This window comes from Helianthus annuus, chromosome 8 (genome assembly GCF_002127325.2).
Source record: "Helianthus annuus cultivar XRQ/B chromosome 8, HanXRQr2.0-SUNRISE, whole genome shotgun sequence".
NCBI lineage: Eukaryota > Viridiplantae > Streptophyta > Magnoliopsida > Asterales > Asteraceae > Helianthus > Helianthus annuus.
The window spans coordinates 89444839-89457659 of record NC_035440.2 but is presented as its reverse complement, the minus strand read 5'-3'; the positions used below and the strand labels follow the sequence as shown (position 1 = coordinate 89457659).

The following is a 12821-nucleotide window of genomic DNA, read 5'->3' as shown; positions in this document are numbered from 1 at the left end:
GTATAAATTTATAAGTTTGGGGACTAAATATAACCTAGTAAAGATGTAGGGCGTTAAATGTGAAATGTTTAAACATAATAAACCCTAATTCCCATCAGTTCATCCCGTACGCGGCCTCTCCCTCCTTCACCTACCAGACGCACAGGAAAATACAAACCCTAGCCCCAATTTTGACCATTCATTGCATTGATCTTTGATTGAAATGAGGTAAGAATGTGTTCCACGTGATTGATTTGGTTCAGTTTGACCTAATTTTGGGCGATTTTGGGCCAATTTTGACTTTGACCGCCTAGATTGGCCGATTTGGCCAAATCCAGGCGGCAAACCTCTGATGACCGACTAATCGCCGCCTAAAAACGATTTCTACAACATTGATTATAATTATGCAACCCTTAGATACATGTAAGAGTTGTAGGCATATACTATGTAGGTTAAATGCCTAAGAACGGGTCAATCATGTAAAATGACTAAACGAAGGGTAAAAAAGATATGGGATTATGGGGTCCTTATGTAAATCCACCACAAAAATAGTTGTGGTGGAATGTTAGTAGCTATTTAAATATGGGAACGCGAGTTGTGAAAAGAGAAGAGCGGATTTGATGCTTTAATGCACAAAAATCCCCTAAACGGGTCAAAATGAATTACGTGCGTAACTTGGGTGTTTGCCGCGTAATTCACAAAAGTTATGAATCCAAGATAGAGATTTCGAGTTAAATACTTTGGTATATGAATTATGATTAACTAGAAACAAGTTTGGAGGTCTTAAATACAAACGGGTCAAAATGTGGATTTTGAACAATAAGCCGAATGCTTAAAAATTTAGAATTTTATTAGTTTGAATGTCGGATTTTAACTCTATGCGACGGAGAATTAAATTACGGATGCGTAGGAAAAAGAATCACGTAAAACGGATATGTAGAATGAGAGTTATGAAGTTTCAAAGTTTGAAATTTGGTTTAAGGTTGAGCTCGGCAAGTGCAGCAGCAAATAAAGGAACCTTCTGTCGAAAATAGCGAGTGGCGTAGCGCGACGCCCCTAGGGGCCGAAAATTGTTTGAATTTTGTTGTTTTAACACATGTAACTTGTTTCCATACATTATTAAGTTATCAAAACTAATTGTTAAGTTGGTTTTGAATTCAGGTGAAAGTAGTAATCTTTTGGATGAAGATCAAGCAAGCGCCAAGAGCCGAACACTCATCTTTTGAAGCTTCCGCAATGAAGTTGTTTATTTATGTTTAAAACAACTTATGTAGACAAATGATACTATCTTTTGAAATGTTTAAATATGTAAGTATAATAATTCTTAAAAGTTTTTGAATGGATGCATTTTCATGTAAAATGCTTAGTTTATTATTATAATCCCCATTACATAAAGACGGGTGTTACACAAAACCTAAACACCCACCCCCACCTACCATAACCCAAAAACCTAAACACCCCCACCTCACCCCTAAAAAAACCTATACCTCACCAAAAAACCTCAAAAAAACCTACCCCTCCCCACATACACACACCCCCAAAACCTAAAAAAAACCTACTCCAGCCCCCCAAAAACCTAAAATAACCTAACCCCCACCCACCTCACCTAAGCTAAAATGCTAAAAACTAAACCATAAAGCTAAACCGCACAACTAAATGCTAAAAAAAGTTTTTTTATGTTTTTATTAAAACTCGCTAAATTTCGTCACTAAAAAAATTGAACAAAGCGAATGCACATGTGCATATGTGTACGTATGCACATGTGCTTTGTTCAATTTTTTTTATAGAAAAAGGCTAAATTCCATCACTAAACATATTTAAAAAAAATGAACAGTACCGATGCACATGCGCATACAGTTGCACATGTGCATGCGTATGCGCATGTGCATCGGTATTGTTGTTCAGTTTTTTAGTGACGAAATTTAGCGTTTTTTATAAAAAAATAATTATTTTTGTGTGTTTTTAATTTTTTAGGTATTTTTGGTTGTGTTCATACTGGTTCTCGCGGTTCTTGCAATAAAGGGTGGTTCCTAACGGATCCTTCAGATATATATATATATATATATGTAGAGGATCCTGTAAAAAGTGCTCAAAGTGTGAGAAGTGTATTATAACACTATATATAATACTATATAACACCATATAAACACCGTATAACAATGTGTAACACCATATAATACCATATAACACTATGTAACACTATATATCATTATATAACAAATATAACACTACAGGTTGTCTGATAGCATGTCTATGATAGATGTATAGTGTTATATTTGTTATATAATGTTATATAGTGTTACATAGTGTTATATGGTGTTATATGGTGTTATGTGGTGTTACATATTGTTATACGGTGTTTATATGGTGTTATATAGTATTATATATAGCGTTATAATACACTTCTCACACTTCTCACACTTTAGGCCCTTTTTACACTATCCTTACCATATATATATATATTCAATCATTCGATACATACAACTTATACAAAACCGACACATTTTATGATTAAACCAATATTCGGAAATCAATCAATCATGCATGCATCATGTTCATAGCATGCCTAATTATACCTTAGAAACCCTAAATTATGCTCAACATATAAGTTTATTACATAATATAACCAAACCACCAACAATTAGAGACTAAAAATGAAGTTTTGGCTTTTGGCATGTCTTACGAACCGCAAGATATATGTCTTATGGTCCACAAGAGGACTCTGGCGAGCAGAAATGTGACCAGCTCGCGAAATTTAGCATTTAGTCTCCTTTTTCTTAACTTTCAACCGCCTAAACACCCAACTAACTCGATTTAAACCCCAAACCCTAATCCTACCTTATAAATAGATGTCTTCCACACCTCCCTAACACCTTTACACACTCTATAATCTCTCCAAGAACTCCCAAATCTATCAAAGAATTCCAAATTCGGGCAGAATACCTTTGAGCATAAAAGTGAGTTTCTAACTCACTTCTCTTCATCGTTCTTCAATTTTTCTTACTTCAATATCCTTGGACAACCTCTAAGGATGTTACACAAGGTTTAGCATGGTAAACCAAGCTTGGTACATCACCATAAAAGGGTCCAAAGTGGAGTTTATTTTTCTGTTTGATTTAAACCTTTACAACATGTTCTCGTTTATGTTCATCTTATGAAAATCTTGTGCCAACCTTGTTCCCAATCAAACTCATGGTTGTGCGGTTTGTCTATGGTTGATTTCCATAAGATTAGAGGTTCAATTACCTCACTTAGTTATTGTACTAAAGATTCCAAGCAACCTACAAGTGATGAAATCAACCAAGCCTTCAACCTTCAATGTTTAAAGACTTGAGTTTGATTAGGTGTGAAAAATGGAAGCTTTGGCTTTCCAACTATGGTTCCACCACTTCACTTAGTCACCCATCTAAGTCACCAAGTGACTTGCTAATAACCAAAGTGTCTAAACTACAACACGTCTCCAAACACTTGCCATGTTCGGAATGCACTCGTCTAGTTTGAGCTCACTTGGCTACTTTGTGAATTAGAGGTTTTACGTTTCATTCTTGTTCATATTCATGACCAACCAAAATCATTAACTAAATTGATGATTTTGTGCGTTGAGTCATATAGCGAGGTTTAATAGATGGGAATCATCATATCTCGTTGCTTGACCTTTACATGATATTACTTACCTAACATGACTATAATACATAATATATAACTAAAATCATTCATGGTTAGATGCTAAGAGTTATGGTAAATATTATCTTAGGTTAAAATTCCTTATAATTGGACTTCCAATGGGTGAATTTGTGCCCATGAAGGACACATGAACTTGGTGTCCAATTTAAGTGTTTTAACAAGATAACTTTCATGTATTTTCTTGTGTACATACTTTCATATTAATTCCTGACTCTAACTCATACTCAACCTCCATTGACTCACACACCTTCATTTCCCCAGTGTAGGGTAACCTTGGTGTTTCCTAAACCTTCCAGACTAAATGAACTCACATTTGTGGAATGCTTTGTAAACCGTGAGTATACTCAATCCCTTTGTCCTTTTAACACACATCGGGTGCAACATGTAAACTATATTACAAATCACATACAAATGACCAATCATGTTTACATAACACTCTATCCATTAAAATATGATACATGTCATACTACTTATTTATGCATGCTATACTCATTCCTGTGTACTATTTGCCCGTTCTTGTGGTATTGTTAAGTAAACTAATTCACGGCCTTGTCGTTTTGGTGACAAGGATACGCACGATTGGGGTACACTTTGGTTTGACTCATAGTTTACACTTGCTAGTATTGTTAGGACCTATAGGTTTATGGATTAATAGGTTTGTCGCTAAATGGACTAAGCTTCTAGAAGGTGGGGTATTAGAGTGGGCTTTAGGGAATATGGGCCTTTGGTTTTGGGGGAAATGCTCCCTAAACTCTTACTATAAATAGGAAATGATAATTAGGGGCAAAAGGTTGGTTGATTTGTTTTTGAATCTTGTATTAGACAAAGTATTTTGTATGCAAGATTAAGCATTCAATTCAACAAAATCTTTCGTCTTTCTTCTTCTTGTTCTTGATTTCTTGAAGATCATCAAGCTTGGAATCCGTCCATCCTTGGTGATTGGTTGATTTTGTTGTTTGATTCGGATTTTCGGGACTTACAATTGGTATCAGAGCCATTTAGATATCAAACATTCAAGAAATTCTGCATTTTTGTTGAAGATCTTCATCGTGTTCTTCGGGTTCTTCATCGTGTTCTTCGGGTTCTTCAAGATATTTGAATTCCTGTTGAAGATTGCCTTCATCTCTAATCATCTCCCATGTGAATTCGAACCCTGGATCAAATCTTCAACCGTTGAATGCGCACGAACACGTGATATGTGCGGAATCCAATCACGTTTGTGGATGAGAACACAAAGATGTAATTATAACTTGTTTTCTATTACTGATTTGACAGTACAGAACCGTGAAAACAAACAGGCAGAGATTCGCCTCAAGAATACCCAAACGATACAAATGAACAAGACAACACCCCTATATATAGAGTTCCTGGGTTCGTACAAGGCTAGTATGCCTTCGTACGAAGCTGCTATAATTGTCCATTGTCCCTTCGTACGAAGCCAACTTCGTACGAAGCAGCTATTTCACACATGAACTTCATACTTTGCTCTATTCAGCACCAGTCTTGTTTCATCTATTCAAGCTACGATACGTGATTGACGCAAGCGATAGACATATGCACTCACAGACTCCCCCTTGGATATTGCTGCAGTCAATCTCGTAACTTTTTGTCTCTCTCTGAGTCTTCATGAAGTGTTGACATCATCAGCACCATAGACTCTCCCTTTACTCTAACAGCTCTATCTGTTCCCCCTTTCGTTCAGCTCAGGCTCCCCCTTGCTTTAAGCTTCCGTGCTTTCAGCTACTAGGATCGTCACCTAGCTCTACAAGCGCCCCTTGCTTTGAGCTCGTCTTCAGAATCCCCCTTAAGATCAGCTATTGGGATCGTAGTCTGGTAAATCTTCTGCAAAATCTTAAACATTTGTAAGATATTTGACAATTTTAATTTCAGGATTGAAAAACTAGGTTTAACTATTTAACGATGATAAACTGGAGCATTTCAAATATGTGACTGCACTGGACATCGTTTGTTCACAGAAATATGGATTTTATATTTAACAGTGAAAGCTTTTTGGTTTTTCAAAATCGATGACCTGGCTCAAAATATACTCGGATAAAAAAACCTGACTCCAAGAATCAAATATGACAATTTTCGAATCCAAAATCCTCTCATTTAATCATCCAAGTCCAAATTAATGACCTTGGAGATTTCACAAACTGTTTTTGAAATTTTCAATTTAAAAACCTCAAATTTCAAATTAATGAACTTGTTTATTTTCAGAAACATATGCAACATACTCAGATTTTGAAACTCAGCCTTCAGACATCGGGTGTCGAAAATAAAGCAGAAACAAAATCTTTTTGAATTTTTCTGAAATATAAATTCAGTAAAGAAATATTTACAGACACTATTTTTGTTTGAGTTCGTGCTAGAGGATCATATCAGTTTGTGACAAGTCACTAGCACCGTTGAGCTATAAACACTTTAAGTTCTAAATGATTCACTTAGATTGTCAGTATACTGATCCACTTAAATTTTCACACAAAGTTCAACTGTTCCGAGATACGAGTTTTAGTGTTTTAAAAACTTAACTTATTTGAGTGTCCCACCTCAGAATATACTCCCGTATCAAGATTCCCTAGATTCAGTCTTACAGGTGAATATACTATAATGATATCTGTACTCTGGGTTCGTGCGAGGCCTTGAGAGCTCAGGTATAAACTACCGTTCAGTCAAAGAGATGAAGGTTTGACTTTAGGTGCGTCCCAGGGGGAGATGGTGGTGAAAGGGGGAGATGGTGGTGGTGAAGATGAAGTGGGTGAGGTGGTGGGTCCCACATAAATTAATGAATATTAATTATATTAATGAGTAAGAGTATTTTGATCATTTTACACTCACTTAACACCAAAAGTTAACCTCCATCTAGTGTAGGATCTGAGTAACAATTTGAATATTAAACATGAAAAATGGCAAACCACATAAACTATCCAAACAATTAACTCTTATAAAAATATAATATAATGAAGATGATAACAATAATAATATTTAATTAAAAAAAATTTAGTATGGCTTTGCCGACATTTACCCTGCCAAACTATGCCAAAACCTATCGCAATATATCCCAAGAAAATAACAAATAATAATAAAGATATTTTCCTGAGATCAAGTGTGAGTGTGATTTGTGTATTGAATAGATTTTGAGATCAAAATAATTGAGCGAGGAAGATGGGCGAAGGGCAGGGGTTTCAGCTCGGAACAGTTGGAGCGTTGGGTTTATCTGTGATTTCCTCGGTTTCGATTGTGATCTGTAACAAGGCGCTGATCAGCACTCTAGGTTTCACTTTTGGTAAGCCTATGCACTAACTTTGTAGCTTTTACTTTTGAATCTCTTCTCTTCATCATGTTGCTAGATGATGATTTACCATTTGTTATGCTGAATGTTCTTAGATTACCATTTAAAATCCAATCTGATGAAAACTTTAGGATTCGAAGTTTTGCCCTAAATTGTTATGATGCTTGCTTGATATACCTGTCTTAACACTTGATTTGATAAACTGTACTATGTTTTCTTCGATCTGCGTTCCTTTGGTTGTTTCAAAGATTGAAATTTATATTCACCGCACTATGATGAAATTTTTTTTTTTTTTTTTTTTTTTTTTTTTTTTTTTTTTTTTTTTTTGTAAACAAAGCTAAGTTGCACACAGAATTGCATACAAAGTGAAAAAATAATCGTGTTGCATACTCAAATTCTGTTAAGGATGCAAATCATGGTCATAACTGCTTTTGATGTGTGACGGTTGAACAGAAGGTTTGCGACTGTCGAAAGTTCTTTGCAATGTCTATTTTTTGCTGTGTGATTATCTGCTTTTGGAGACATTTTATATGTTAATATAATATGGATTTTATACAATTATACCATGATATTGCTCATCCGTTGGCTTCAATTTCACTTGTGCATACTCAGCTACAACATTGACAAGCTGGCATCTGTTAGTCACATTTTGTTCATTACATGTGGCGTTATGGATGAAGTTCTTTGAGCACAAGCCCTTTGATTCAAGAGCTGTCATGGGCTTTGGCGTATTGAATGGGATTTCCATTGGGCTTCTTAACCTCAGCCTCGGTTTCAATTCTGTTGGTTTTTACCAGGTATTCCTACAGTGCCAAAAAACACTTGTTCAAAACCGCAATTACATTCATACTTTTATATTTGATTTTGTTGATGTTAGCGTTAGTTGTTAGGTACTTGGTATGTAGAATTATATCATTATCTCATCAGTATAATCTTATAAAAACTAATATCCTAATAAGCTTTTGTTGAGTAACTCAATGTTTATTACTGGTTCTATTGTAGATGACAAAACTAGCTATCATCCCTTGCACTGTACTTTTGGAGACTCTTTTCTTCAGCAAGCAATTCAGGTTAACCTTTGATCTTATTCTTTTTGCATCTGCATAAACAAGTATCGAATATTGCCACTTTCCAGCTCATATACTTACCATTTGTCTTCATGCTATATTTCAAATCTGAATATTCAACATTATTAAGTGACATATTCATGTAACAATCCAAGCAATCATGTTCCTAAATTCAGTTATTTGAAAATCTGCGCAACTTGGGTAAACAACAGAGGTGGCAAGAAGAGCGGGATGGGTAACCAAGTCAAAATGGGTTTGATTTTAACCGTGTCATTTTTTAGAATACATGCTTGAACGGGGCCGGATCATAGTTGGTAATAGTGTTCATAGCAGGCTCTATAGCGAATAGCGTAGCGAAGCGCTCATGTGTCGCTATCTGATTTTAATGCCTCCATAGCGGGTAATTAGCGGGATTTTAGGTTTATTTGGTTTTTTTTTTCTGTTTAAATATAAATAGCGGGATTTTTATAGGTAAAACATGGCGGGATTATATATATATATAAACAGCGTATTTGGATATAATATACGTAAAAATTATTTCTAAAATTATCTTCTAGTTTGTCGCTAAACATAAAATAGCGCTCGCTATTTCATCGCTATCGCTACGTAACGTGTAGGTAGCTTGTCGCTATCGTCCGCTATTTGCTATTAACAACTATAGGCCGGATTGACGCACAAACTCTTCTTTGCCCGTTTCTTAAAAGTTTAAATAAATAATCGATGCTTTAGTCAAATCATTGGTAAATGGGTTGAACTTGCCTCCTCTAAATTAATCAAGACTAAATTGCAAAAATCAACCTTTATGTTATACCTAAAATGCACTTCATACCTTTCACTTTAAAATTGGCAAAACACAACCTTTATGTTCATATTTTCATACAAGGTACAACCTTTACCACTAACCTCGTTTATTTTCTTGGTTAACTACCCTCACATTTGTTACATGTGAGGGTATTATTGTCATTTCTACGTTGTCTTCCCTAATTGATCACTCTCAAACCCAGAAAAAACCCGTCTTAAAAAAAAAAACGCTGTTATTTAAACAAATATCAAAGCCACCAAAAAACTCCTCAAACGGCAAATACAACATTCAAACACACACTTTGACTTGCTATTAAACCTACCAAATTATTTAGCTTTTTTTGTTAATAGTTTGATGAAACCAGCCAAATTATTTAACTTAAAAATATGTAAATTTGTTACTGTTCCGACGTAAGCTTTTCATCAATAATTTGATATCAATATGACTCATTAGATCTTAAAAGAATATACTAACAACTTCAACAATCAGTTGCAAAGAATAATAAAAAGATATAGCCGGAAAAGAACGAGTACCGCCGTCATCGTCGGATTTTGACACATACAGGGACGGACTTTGCCGTTGCCGCTGATTTTTGCCCCATCAGACCACTAAAGAATTTCCTCTACCGGAGCATCGCTGGATTTCTCAACACCCCACCATCGCAGATCTATAGTCATAATCAAAAGTTTGTGGCCATGGTAGCGGATTCAAAATAGAAAATAAAAACCGGGCCCCATCAAGTAAGTTTGTGACCATGTCTCTGGCGCCTGTGCCGGAGTTGTCGCTGGAAACCTTTACTACACCTAATCGAAGAAAAACCCACCTGGGCCATCAAACCCTAGCTTCGTTGTCATTTTCTTTCATGGTGGAAAACATGTCTCAATTTGCATGTTGTATTTCTTTGAGATTTAGAATCATTGTGATTAGGGTTTAAAGTGAAAGGATTTAGAAGAGTAAACTGCCATTTTGGTCCCTGAGGTTTGGTTACTTTTGCCACTTTAGTCCAAAACTCAAACCTTTTGCATCTGGGTCCCTGTGGTTTCAGTTTTATTGCCATTTTGGTCCAAAAATGAAATCAGGTCATACTTGTCTTATAAAATCCTGCAATTTTGTCATTTTCCTCAGGGGCAAATCAGGTCATATTTGTCTTATAAAATATGGTATTTATTTATAAAAAAGAAATGATCATTTTGCCCCTGCGAAAAATAACAAAATAACAAGATTTTATAAGACAAATATGACCTGATTTCATTTTTGGACCAAAATGGCAATAAAACTGAAACCACAGGACCCAGATGCAAAAAGTTTAAGTTTTGGACTAAAGTGGCAAAATTGACCAAACCACAGGGACCAAAATGGAAGTTTACTCGATTTAGAAAATTTGCAGGTCTGGTTTGTTGAGCGAAAGGAATAAGACATGGAAAAGTTGCAGGTTTGGTTTATGGTGGGTTATTAGTTCAAAAGATTTATTAATTAAAAAGACTTAGGAAATGACAATAATACCCTCACATGCAACCAAGAAAATAAACGAGGTTAGTGGTAAAGGTTGTACCCTGTATGAAAATATGAACATAAAGGTCATGTTTTGCCGATTTTAAAGTGAAAGGTATGAAGTGCAATTTAGGTATAACATAAAGGTTGATTTTGCCATTAATCAATGCAATACCTTGTTCTAAATCACTTTTAATGCTAACATTTTTTTTGTCTGCCACCTGCAGTAAGAAAGTCAAGTTTGCGCTCACCATCTTACTCTTGGGAGTCGGAATTGCAACAGTAACCGACCTGCAACTCAATCTCATGGGAAGCGTCCTATCGTTATTTGCCATCATAACAACTTGCGTGGCCCAAATTGTATCCTTTATTTAGGCTTGAACTACTTCACAAAATTATTATATGATATAATGATAAATCTACTCTTAATTAATTAATTGCACATGTGTAAGTAAGTTCCATCCTTAATGATATCATCTCAGATGACAAATACGATCCAGAAGAAGTTCAAGGTTTCTTCAACTCAACTCCTGTACCAATCTTGTCCGTACCAAGCTCTTATCTTGTTCATTGTGGGCCCGTTTCTGGATGCCCTTTTGACAAATCAGAATGTGTTTGCTTTCAAATACACACCTCAAGTGCTGGTGAGGACTAACTAAGTAGCCTTTTTATTTCTTCTTGATGTGACAATTTCAACCCGTTTACTTCTGGATTGATTCGGGTTATGTTTTATCTCTTAACATGTTAAACAAGTACGGTAAAAGATAGCTTAAAAGGAAGTGGTTCAAAGGGGTCAAAAATTGCCAAACTGTCTGTATTTTTATTTTTTAATGCATAAAAACTCATCTTCAGTTTATTCAAATTTTATACTTTTATGTGTAAATTGTATTTTACGTTCTTTAAGTTTCAACAAAATTTTAGGCGAAGTAACGAAATTACAGCTGATGTCCTTTTTGTTCTAATTTCTTTACATGCGGTGTCCTTTCTCCCTAAAAAGATTACAAAAATAAAGGACATCTGCCGTAAAGAAATTAAAACATAAAGGATATCTGTTGTAAAGAAAGTAAAACATAAAGGACATCTGTTGTAATTTTGTTAGTTAAAGGACAACGCTTGAAATTTTGAAGAAACTTAAAGGACGTAAAATGCAATTCACCCTATTTTTATTGAGGTGATATGATTTTTGTAATGATATACTTTAGATTGAGGGCATGGTTTAAAATCAGGAATCATATCCGTATATTTAGAGACCTTCCAAGCGGATGGATCTAGAAACTGATTCTCATGCTATCAAACCCATACCCATATTGATTGGGTTGCTCATTTTGACCCATGGCCCATTATGGCACCTCTAGTTTTTGGGGCAGTTTGATGATGTTACAAATGCTTGACTTAGAACTTTCTCAAATTGCAGGCATTCATTGTTCTCTCCTGCCTAATATCGGTCTCTGTCAACTTCAGTACTTTTCTTGTAATTGGGAAAACATCACCCGTGACTTATCAGGTTTTGGGTCATTTGAAAACATGCTTAGTTTTGGCATTCGGTTATGTTTTACTACACGACCCGTTTAGTTGGCGAAACATTCTGGGAATCCTGATTGCTGTTGTTGGTATGGTGCTCTATTCTTATTTCTGTACCCGTGATGCACCGCCAAAGCCGGTCGAAACTTCAACGCAGTTTTCTCAGGTATGTATGTTATAATAATCCTCATTACCTATAAATAAATAAATAAATAAACACTACTGTTTTTACAAGTTTCTTTACAAACTTAAATGGATTTTCATTTTGTTTTTTGTAGATTGACGAAAGTGAGAACGATCCTTTAATAAGCGCAGAAAAGGGAATGAATGTACCAAAAGAGGTTAGTCCTCAGAAGCCGCCAGTTTGGAGCTCAGACAAAGATCTGCACGCATGATTCGATCTTTAGTATAAATATTCTATTCACAAATACAAATAGTCAAGTAGCACATTTGTTCCCGTCACGAAGGTGTCTCCACCACCACCACCGCTGTCACCGTCACCACCGTCACCACCACCACCAGTGTGTTATAAGAGACGGGGAATCAGGGTTTTCGAGAGGATTGTAAGACTCAAGTTTGTTTTGATCAGTTAACATTTTCACTTTTTTTTTTTGTTGTAAAATGAGTCCTGTTTTCTTAATATGATGGGAGAGACTGGATTAAAAGACAAAAATGATCTATATATGGGGAAGGTAACTTTCCTCTTGTATCACTTGACTCCTAACCTGTTTGATATCAGTTGGGATCTGGATCACATTTTAATTAATATATTACTGGTCTCAAGTACTAAATTAAAACCCCACCTAAGTTGTGTTGTAAAAAGCGCGTCTGGTGTGCCTATTCGAGTGGATGCATTTGGTGTTAGGAGGTGTGCGACTTAGTGACTGTCGTCTGTCATGGTTCTTTGGCTTTAGGTGTGGAGCAGGTTTAAATAATGTTAGACGAAAATCGGTTTTTAAAGTTTGTATGCTTAGGTACGTGCTGA

At 35.6% G+C, this 12821-nt stretch overlaps 1 protein-coding gene across 1 annotated transcript; it reads left to right on the top strand.

Annotated features, from left to right (window-relative positions):
- Positions 1-6749: 6749 nt before the first annotated feature.
- On the top strand, positions 6750-12604 carry LOC110873398 (UDP-xylose transporter 2). Its single transcript, XM_022122315.2, has 7 exons — positions 6750-6949; positions 7568-7752; positions 7958-8025; positions 10543-10675; positions 10798-10959; positions 11730-12002; positions 12115-12604. Exons 1-7 carry the CDS (start codon positions 6829-6831, stop codon positions 12229-12231), a joined length of 1059 nt encoding a protein of 352 aa, XP_021978007.1. The 5' UTR covers positions 6750-6828; the 3' UTR covers positions 12232-12604.
- The last annotated feature ends 217 nt before the right edge of the window (positions 12605-12821 follow it).